We start from the raw sequence: 9,273 nt of genomic DNA, 5'->3' as shown, positions 1-9,273 counted from the left end.
ATTTACAGCAGCGAATAAGATTCTGCTTTGCACATTTGAAGCTGTGCAAATGATTATATTTTCCATTTTGTCTGGTTTAATCTCCCCCAAAATAACAAGAATGGCATGTTGACACAAATCATTGATGTAGCTGAGAAAAATAGGCTGTCTTGCTTGCTGCCACGATGTATCCATCCGCTCCGCAGTATATTATGCAATGAGGTAGCCGGGCGAAGTACGACCCGGGCGGAGTGATTTAGTGAGGACTACACCCAAGCGCCTGTCCGATTCCAGCGGCTTCTCTTCATTGCCTAGACCAGAAGAAAGCCGGGACGTGACGGAGCCGGGGGGTTCTGCTTGCTGGAGGCCCGTTAAACCACTGATAAAAACAGCTTCCTCGCAGTTTCTTCATCGCTCAAGAGACGTTTGTGACTCAACTTGACCCTTCGTCTTTTTTCATCTTAGAACTAATTTCACAAACATGTCCTGGCAAGGCTACGTGGACAACCTGATGGCTGATGGCAGCTGCCAGGATTCGGCCATTGTTGGTTACACGGACGCCAAATACGTCTGGGCATCCCATCCCAACGGTACCTTCGCCAACATAACGGTGAGTATAACCCCGTATGTCCGCATCGAGGGTTACACAGGAGGAAAATGCACATATTGCATGCCGGTGCGTTTCACTGCATAGCCAGGCCTTGTTAAATGAGGATAAGGCGAGCAGTGTGTGGTACACATGGTATCCGGTGGTCACACACACAAGATGCATTGGCACGTATGCACCGTTGCTTATTTAACATACCACCAGTCAATGGCGTTTTATGTATTTGCAGTAGATTTAACTTAACGCATGGATTCAATTTCCACATCATTTTCCATTTAATATCTGCCAAAGCAGCCATAGGGAACTGACGCCAATGACTTAACGGTACCGCGAACTCGAGCTAAAAGAGCTAGCTTAGCAAGTAAGCTAGCTTCCACTAGCCGTGTTTGCTTGTTGTACCGGTCACATAAGATGAGCGAGTCGGGACAAAAGCATGGCCAATTTCAGGATTTAATTCTGAATCATTTCCCAATACAATCAATTCCTCTGGGATTTTGTCATTTATGTTTACTAAAACATGCAGTTTCTTTGGCGGACAGCATCGTCTACCAGCGGTATAACGGTATCGTTGATTTAGTAAACCATAGCTCACGGCTAGCTCAAATCAGGCCGGTCATCCCCATTGGAAAATCATTACGAGCTAACGCTAATAGCGCAAAGTTGGCGGTGTTCACATGCGCTCTTGGCGTGCCCGCCCGCTGCTGGTCCCTCTCGTTTTTTCCTACTCGGCTTCTGTGAATCACACTGCGCTACCGCCCCTTATTTTCCAAGATGGCGGATACACTCCCAGTTTCTTATTCATTTCGTTCACGGAGGCTAATCGAGACGTTCGGTCTCGGTTTACGTGTGTAGCAGCGTTTAAATGTGTTCCCCGCGTATTTTTACGTTTTTAAATAGCCGCACCTCGGTAGATTGCAGAATTCATGTGAATATAACTTGGCTAAACAATCGTTTCGGCTGCTTCCTTGAGCCTCCATTTTGTCTGTTAAATAAATTATTAGTCAGTAATTTAAATATTTGTGTGCAGGTTAACGCATAATGAGCCCTAGAGTGATTGTAACGGACGGATCGTCGTGTTAAAGAGCCTGTTAGCCATGAAATGATGAGCCATGCTCCAGACTAGTGAAGTATGAACGACTGTGCCGCTGTTACTTGGGAGTGTCCGGGCCGGCCACCGGGGCAGGTTAACGTTATCTGCCGAGGACACAAGTGGTCTGAAATTGAAACTCGTGTTTTCTTGTGCTTGTGTAAAATCCGATGTGAAGCTAAAGCTAATGGTTCCCCAACCTGTTTTCTCCCCCCGCACCCGTGGATGTACATTTGCTAAACAAACTCGACTGGACGAGTGCGGAGAACTAACCCAGAGTGTGTGAAACGGTGGTGCAAGTTTCATGCGGGAATAGAAAAGCCCCCTTGAGAAAAGACGTGGATGTTAATTTTAAAAAAAAAAAGCTAACCGGGCCCCAACATGTAGCTAGCCGCCATGCTAACGCTGTCTGAGCCAATGGAAATCCTTTGAGTTTCCCGTTTTTTTTTTTTCCCTTGAAGGGTTTCATGTGTGCCATGACTGTGCACTTCTGGAGTTCAGGGGCGACGCCTTTTGTTTCTGCAATTGGTACAAAGACTAACCCCAGTTTAATATGCATGTTTTATTTACGACAGGGCGGTGAAATACACATTTTGTACATGTAAGCAGCAGGAGTCACAAACTGGAATATTTGCACTAGGGTCAGGCTTTTATAAAGGAGCTCTCAGCATAATGTTTCTGTCAGCTGTAGTGGGCCTCTGAGATTTCAGGACTTGCTGGTGGTAGTATAATGGAGTCAGCTGTGTCTTTAAACTGACCATGCACTTTTTTTTTTTTCATCTGGACATCCTTTCTCAATACTTGAGTACCATCTACCGTCTTGACCGACTTGGCACAGAGCTTCAAAATAACAAAATTGGCAACAACTTAGTCAAATACTAAACATTGGCTTTTCTTTATTAGCAAGACTTATAGTTAGATCTTTATCATTGTAGTTTCATGTGTTAATTTAGATTTAATAATAGATGGACATCTTTAAGACATTAAACAATGATGCATTTGAGAAGTTTGGATTATTTTGGTTAATGAAAAAAAGGTAATTCATCCAACTAAGGAAATGAAACACGCAGGTTTTAACCAGTAATGTAAGGTCATGAATGATAACCAGAATCCAGAATCATAAACAGTGCAACCCACTTCCTTATTGAATCATACCTGTACATAACATCCAGGCCAGTTACAGAAGCAGTCTCTTGCTGTGTTTCACATGCAAATATTCTGTCCAACTAAAATGTAGTTATCATTTTACTTGGGTAATTTTTGATGTGTGATTATGGAAATGAGGTGTTGGTGTTAAAGTTGCTGTTTTTTTGATCATTTAGATTTGTTTCCAGGTCTGTAATGTATCATGTGTACATGCACATGAAGCATATATTTTTAAGCAATCTTAAATGTAATCGGTAACAAACTAAACTTATTTACTCCTACTTTGAATTAACCGTGTTCGAAAACTATAAAAACCATATTGGAAGTTGGCAGCATAAAAGGTTTTAACTCATTATTCTTTCAAAAGTAAAATCGCTTCCTAAATTATTGATTTGGTGAAAAATGTTGATTAGTATTCCCAAAGCCCAAGACATCCTCAAATGTCTTGTGCTGTCCACAACCCAAAGATATTCAGTTTCCTGGCACAGAGGAGTAAAGAAACCAGAAAATAGTCACATGTAAGAAGCTGGAATCAGAAAATAAAATATTAGCGATTTAGATTAATAGTTGCTGCTCCAGTTTTCAGTACTTTTAAGAGCACTGTAACGTATGGCTTGGAGAGGAAAAGGAAAAAGGCAGAGAAATTAAACTGTTTATTTGTGTGGCACTTAATCAGTCTCAGAAGGCTTCACAGCGCCCACACTATGGAGCAATAGATGAGAATTGTGTTCAATGAGAGCATTCAAAAACACCCACAAATAATCTCGAAGGAAAACAGAACATACTCAAGAGAGTCTCTCTGAAGTGTTGGGCATTAAGATTGACAGAGATGTACATGTATCTGACTTCTTTATTTTGTTCCCCTTTAGCCTGAAGAAATCGATGTGTTAACAGGAAAGGACCGCGAAGCTTTCTTCACGAATGGGCTGACCTTAGGCAGTAAAAAGTGCTCCGTAATCAGAGACAGCCTCCCTGTTGACGGTGACTGGACAATGGACATCCGGACAAAAAGTCAAGGAGGAGAGCCAACATACAACGTTTCTGTAGGCAGAGCTGGCAAAGGTGAGCCCCATGTTCAGTGTTAGTGGCATACATTTAAGTAGTGCCGCAGTGATACCGTAGCTTGCTTTGATAAAGTGCCCTTAGTTTAGCCACATTTATAACTTCTGTGTTGTCTGTGCATGTGGAGATTTATCTTGAATGCACCTTTCCTCAATATATGAAACAAACACAGGTGTTAAGTGTGTAAATAGGATGTTACCATTGAATGTCATTTGATAATGATGGGGAACAAGTGCGCCTAAGCTAAATGTAATCTGTAGGAACACTCAGTTTGTTCATTGGGTTAGGGTAAAGAGGAATTTCCTTAAATTATGACTGTCCTCCATGCCTTTAGTTTTGTGGGTTACAGGTGTATTGCAGTTGAATTTAATATGAATAATCCAGTCTAGTTAGCATTGCTAAGAAATATTAGCCATCTTACAGCTAAACAGGTCACAAGCCTAAAATTTTATTAAATTTCTCGCACTTTCCCGTCTTTGCTATTGATCTTGTGTATCTGTTGTCTAGACAGATTTCATGGTTCCTTGTTCCTGGCATTTATTGCCCTTCTGATACTGTTCAAATTTAACTTGTCCTTTTTCCTGATTTATTTAAGATTCAGATTTTCACTTTCACAAAAAGAGATATATGATAAAACTTAAAGAATATAATTGCTTTATATCCTTTGAGGAAATAATATAGCGTAATTAAAACTAGTATAATCCATATTGGGGTACATTTCAGTACATTTAATCAGTCAAATTGAAGATGCAGTAGTTGGCTGTAACTTCGACAAGAGGGATGCTTTCAAACACAACCACAACAAATCTGGCACTTGATTTGTGCTCTGCACAGCTTAAACACTTGACCAAAGAGGTCACACCTCACTCACAGATCTGTTTGAAGGCTGATAATTGTTAAATGACGTGCTTCATGCAGATGTGTAAAATTTGAACCTAATTAATAGCTATTCTGCTTTATATGAAATGTAGATTTGATGTATTAATCATGTGTAATCCTGAGTATTGAAACCGTATATACTACAGATCCTCACAAGTAGCTCTAAATAACACTTTGCTGTCAGCTCTTTTAAATTAGCAATGATAGCCATTTGTATCTCACAAATATTGGAACCAATTTAAGTCCTTCTAAGGGACTTGCCTGAGAGTTGTGCCAGTCTTCATGTTGCCTGTATGGGCCCCGATTTCCTGTCCTCCCCACTTGTCCCAGACACTACAAAAACTTGCAGCTGAGACTGTACCTGGTTTGTATTCTGCACACACTTGGCTCACTCTTTGGGCCAGGATTTCCTAAAAACTTCCTGAACTGCATGCGTCTTCCTCCTTCCTGGTTAACACACCTCCTGCCCTCAAAAGTATGGATTTGCCCCCCTGCTCACATGCTTCCACTGTGTTCTAGTTGAAATACTTACTCAGGCACTTCAGGTCTTTTACATGTATTGAGGAGAGGTACCACAAGCATGTTCCTGTATCTGCATGTGTGCTGCATTAGTTATGGTTGTTAGTATTCAGTAGTTTCACTTTTCTATTCTTTGCTGCTGGCATGGTGTGAATTGATTACAGATGAAATGATAACGACTTGGCTCTTCAAGTGGAGTGCAGTAAACTCCAGTAGTTTAGAGCAGACTTGGAGATGAACACCAAGCTATCCTTTTATGTAGCTCTGCACCAAATCCAAATGCCTGGTTGCTTGTTTTACTAAAATGGGCAAAGAAGCTGATCTGATTCAGAAGCTTAAGTTTACTGACCATTCATGGTGCAAAATTAACTTTTTTTTAAACCGCCAAATAGTTGAATGTTTAAATATTACCAGCGACCAATAGATCAGTTGTTTTCTTTGGCTGGTAACAAATCTACCAGGCACTAGCATAATTTACCAGCATTTGGCTGGTGGCTGATGCCAGTTTTGTGCCCTGTTCCCATTCATAATGCAAATTTGAGCAGGGGATGATTGCCGAGATACGGCAGAGCAATACATCAATATAGAAATATGGTGATTATATTTAGGTCATTGCTATTTGTGCTTTCAGAAGAGATTTTCTCATGAGCAATGTGGATTTGATCAATTATTTAGAGGCTTTCATTTTTCTTGTCAGCTGAAATGAATGTTTTCACTTTTAACTAACACATTAAATTAATACATTGCCCAGCTTTGGTGTGAATTGTTAGATTTACTAAAGGGTTAGGGTTGGTGCACCTCATGCATGTTTGCTTTTAGTCAATTTCAGTCTATTAGATATTTGTTTATTTGACAGGGACAATGCACAGCTTCTTAGCTGCAAGTTGGTTATAAGCTAGTAGTCCCTGGGCAGACAGAAACATCTGTTAAGAAAAAAAACACTACAGTATTAAAAAAAAAAAACCCAGTTAACGGTGGCTTGGTTTAGCCCCAGTCCAGTAATGATGCTTACACTGAGGCCAGAGCACGTTTATGTGGGAAATTGGCTTCTTTTATCAACAGTCCATGAAAAATCAACCTAGATATTGAAGTTGAGTCAACAGAAGCTAAAGCAGATAGCCTCTACCAGGATGGTCCTCACAAGTGTCCAGACAGACCGCTTTGCATGCGTCTTTTACATGTATTCACCTGCTCTACTCGCACTCTGTCCTCCTAATTGTAACGTGTGATGTCTTGTTGTTTCACCGCCAGCAGCACTGATAAGAAAATGAATGGTTAGGCTCAGTACAGCCTCAAGACCAAAGCGCTGCTGTGCTTTTTGTGCCATTGTCGTCCTCTGTAGCTGTCTCGTCTGCCTGCTGCTTTGGGCTCTGTACTCATCTCTTTTCACTTGTGTGATCTCCGCACCTTCTCTAAATGTTCCTTCTCTGTCTCTTTTCTTTCAGTCTTGGTCTTGGTAATGGGCAAAGAAGGGGTCCATGGAGGCGGATTGAATAAGAAGGCATACTCGATGGCAAAATACTTGAGGGATTCAGGGTTTTAGTTTAATTTTGACGTAGCTTATGTGGCGTAGTTGAGGGAGAGAAAAACAAATGAAAAGGAAAACAAAAAACACAAAACTTGAAAAAACAGACAAAAAAAGTAAAACAAATTACCATCAAGCCCATGTTTCCCGCCCTAACAGTCCCATTAAACAAAGTTTCAGGAGCATTTCTAACAAGCGCAGGGTCCAGGCTCTGTTCTCAATGATGTAGCCCCACATTTAGCAACGTGGCAAAAAGTGTTTTATTTTCCAGCCCTGCTATCACCATGTCTGTTCATTTATTTTGTTGCTTTTTTTCCTTTGTGTACTCCAGCATTGGTTTTTGTCATGGGGAAGGAAGGTGTCCATGGAGGGCAGCTCAACAAGAAAGCATTTCAGATGGCTGAATACCTGAGGAAGTCCGGATACTAAAGCAGCCTGTACCCAGCCACCTAGCAGCTCACCCTTGCCACCCTGTTGCATTTCACACTACTTCCAGTCCTAGTCTGTAGTTACTTTGTTTTTTTCTTTTTCTGCCTTTCTCCTCCCCATTTGTTATCCCATATTTTGTTGTCATCTTCCCCTAACCCGTCCTCTTCCCTCAACACACTTGCGCTGTGTACTCTCCCCCTTTAAGCACTATAAGTTGATCCATAGCAAAGATGAGCATGTTGCTAAAAGGATGTCATGACAAATCTGTACTAAGACCAGCAAAAAAAATATTCTGGCCAAACACCTGCACAGTGAAGGCTATAGCGTCAATTTGAAGTAGATATTTTTTCATTTCTCTCTGTCATGGTGCCCATTACCTAATCCCGATCATACACACTCCCTCCCTGAGCAGCCGATGCCTTTGGAGCACTTGAGCGGTAACAAAGCTCGTCATGTCTTCCTCTTATATTTCCCCAACCATGTCCGGGAGGACAGACTGTTTGCATATCTTGGTCCACTGTCGTTTCCCTCTCACACCCACCACTATCCCCCCCACCACACTCCCTCCTGCCAAATTTTTCAGTTCCTCCCCTTTTCCCATTTCCCCATCCTGTTTGCTCAAAGCAGGCGACAACACAAACCTCACAGGAGACTCTCCTCTTCATCAAACAGTACACACCTCCCAACCAGTCCCCTAACCCCCTCTCTTTTCAGATTCACTGTTCTGTCCTGACTACATTTTATACACAAAGGGGGTTAGTGTGTGTGTGTGGGGGGGATGCTCAGATCAGCTCAGTTAATGATCATGAGCTGGATTTGCGAACGTTGGTGTCGTCCAGATGCTGGCAGCCTCTCCTCCCGTCATCACAACCTCCCTGACTACACGAAAAACCCATGGACATTCCACAGTAACAATGGCTCAGGCACTTAATACTGTTTTTGTTTGCCAGCTCCTGTAATATATTTTTTTTATTTTGTTCTTTCAAAGGCTGCCATTTTTGGACAGTAGAAATCCCAGCATATAACCATCTGGAATGTGTCCAGTTTGAATTTTTTTTCTTTTTATAGGACCAAGTGTAGTCAAAGCTCGGGTGTTTATACAATTGCTCTAAATCATGTGAAGAATGACTGCTAACTTTTTTCTGATGAAAGAAACGTTAACCAGACAGTAATACTTACTACAGTTAAAAAACACAAAAAAAAGAAGCTTCGGGGAGGTAAGGGTAGGAGTATCTGAAGGAAATTCTCATTCATTTTTTTTTTTTTTTCTTTTGTGTAGAAAACAAATGACTGCATTTGTACAAACCCATGCTGTGTTGACAACTACAAAACTGTGGAATAAATTGCCTTCTACTCTAAAGTCAGCTGAGCTCTGGGGTATCACACGGTCTGTCCGCGCTCAGTACTGCTAACTGTAACGTCCAACTGACAAAAAAAAAACACTTTCAAAGTAGAAATGACACTCAATGGGAGATGGGATTGGTTGGAACAAAGACGCTTATGGTTGTCTTGTGGAAATGTAACTGCAGAACCTGTGTATCCTGTGCCATAATATAGAGAGATCTGTTGCTGTTGTAAGATGGATTTTACCCACTGTCCACCAAGAAGTCATTTCATTGGCACTTTTTTTTTCTTTTAGCTTCAGCTCCACTGTTTAGGCCTTGTGGGATATGTGTACTCATAAAAAAAAACAAAAAACCTGTTTCAAGTCCTGTTTGCCGATTTATGTTAATTTCCTTTTTCCTCACCACTTTATTTTCTTACATCTGGGATACAGTCTCTTTAATGCATCTGATTTCATATGCATAAAAACCAAGAAATGCCATAAATTGATTTATCACCTTGTTTACAGACAGATCAAATAAATTTATTCCAACCAGACCAGTTTCTTGTCTTTTTTTTTTTTTTTTTTTTGTCACACTGAACGCTGCCTCATGTTAAGGATATTTCAACATTTCTTTCGCTTTCTTCAGTCACAGGAGAAGACTAAGTTGAGAGCCCAATCGATAAATCTGTTGCCGGGCTATCACAGATCAGTAT

General features: G+C 41.1%; 1 protein-coding gene across 2 annotated transcripts; it reads left to right on the top strand.

Annotated features, from left to right (window-relative positions):
* The first annotated feature begins 236 nt into the window (after nt 1-236).
* On the top strand, nt 237-9,114 carry pfn2b (profilin 2b). 2 transcript variants are annotated; one of them, XM_084353999.1, is made up of 3 exons: nt 237-589; nt 3,689-3,881; nt 6,725-6,977. In XM_084353999.1, the coding sequence occupies exons 1-3, from the start codon at nt 461-463 to the stop codon at nt 6,820-6,822; spliced, it is 420 nt and encodes a 139-aa protein (XP_084210125.1). In that variant the 5' UTR covers nt 237-460; the 3' UTR covers nt 6,823-6,977. The 2 variants fall into 2 exon arrangements, with proteins under 2 accessions (XP_084210125.1, XP_084210124.1); XM_084353998.1 differs by lacking the exon at nt 6,725-6,977 and adding an exon at nt 7,136-9,114 and having other exon boundaries at nt 247-589.
* Nucleotides 9,115-9,273: the final 159 nt, after the last annotated feature.

Source organism: Pagrus pagrus, assembly GCF_965226575.1.
Source record: "Pagrus pagrus genome assembly, chromosome: 6".
NCBI classification, from domain to species: domain Eukaryota; kingdom Metazoa; phylum Chordata; class Actinopteri; order Spariformes; family Sparidae; genus Pagrus; species Pagrus pagrus.
This window is presented reverse-complemented; position numbering and strand designations above follow the sequence as displayed.

Coding starts and splice junctions, on each gene's coding strand:
- pfn2b (XM_084353998.1), top strand. CDS start 461: ATGTCCTGGCAAGGCTACGTGGACAACCTGATGGCTGATGGCAGCTGC. Junction 590..3,688: donor GTACCTTCGCCAACATAACG/GTGAGTATAACC, acceptor GTTCCCCTTTAG/CCTGAAGAAATCGATGTGTT. Junction 3,882..7,135: donor TGTAGGCAGAGCTGGCAAAG/GTGAGCCCCATG, acceptor TGTGTACTCCAG/CATTGGTTTTTGTCATGGGG.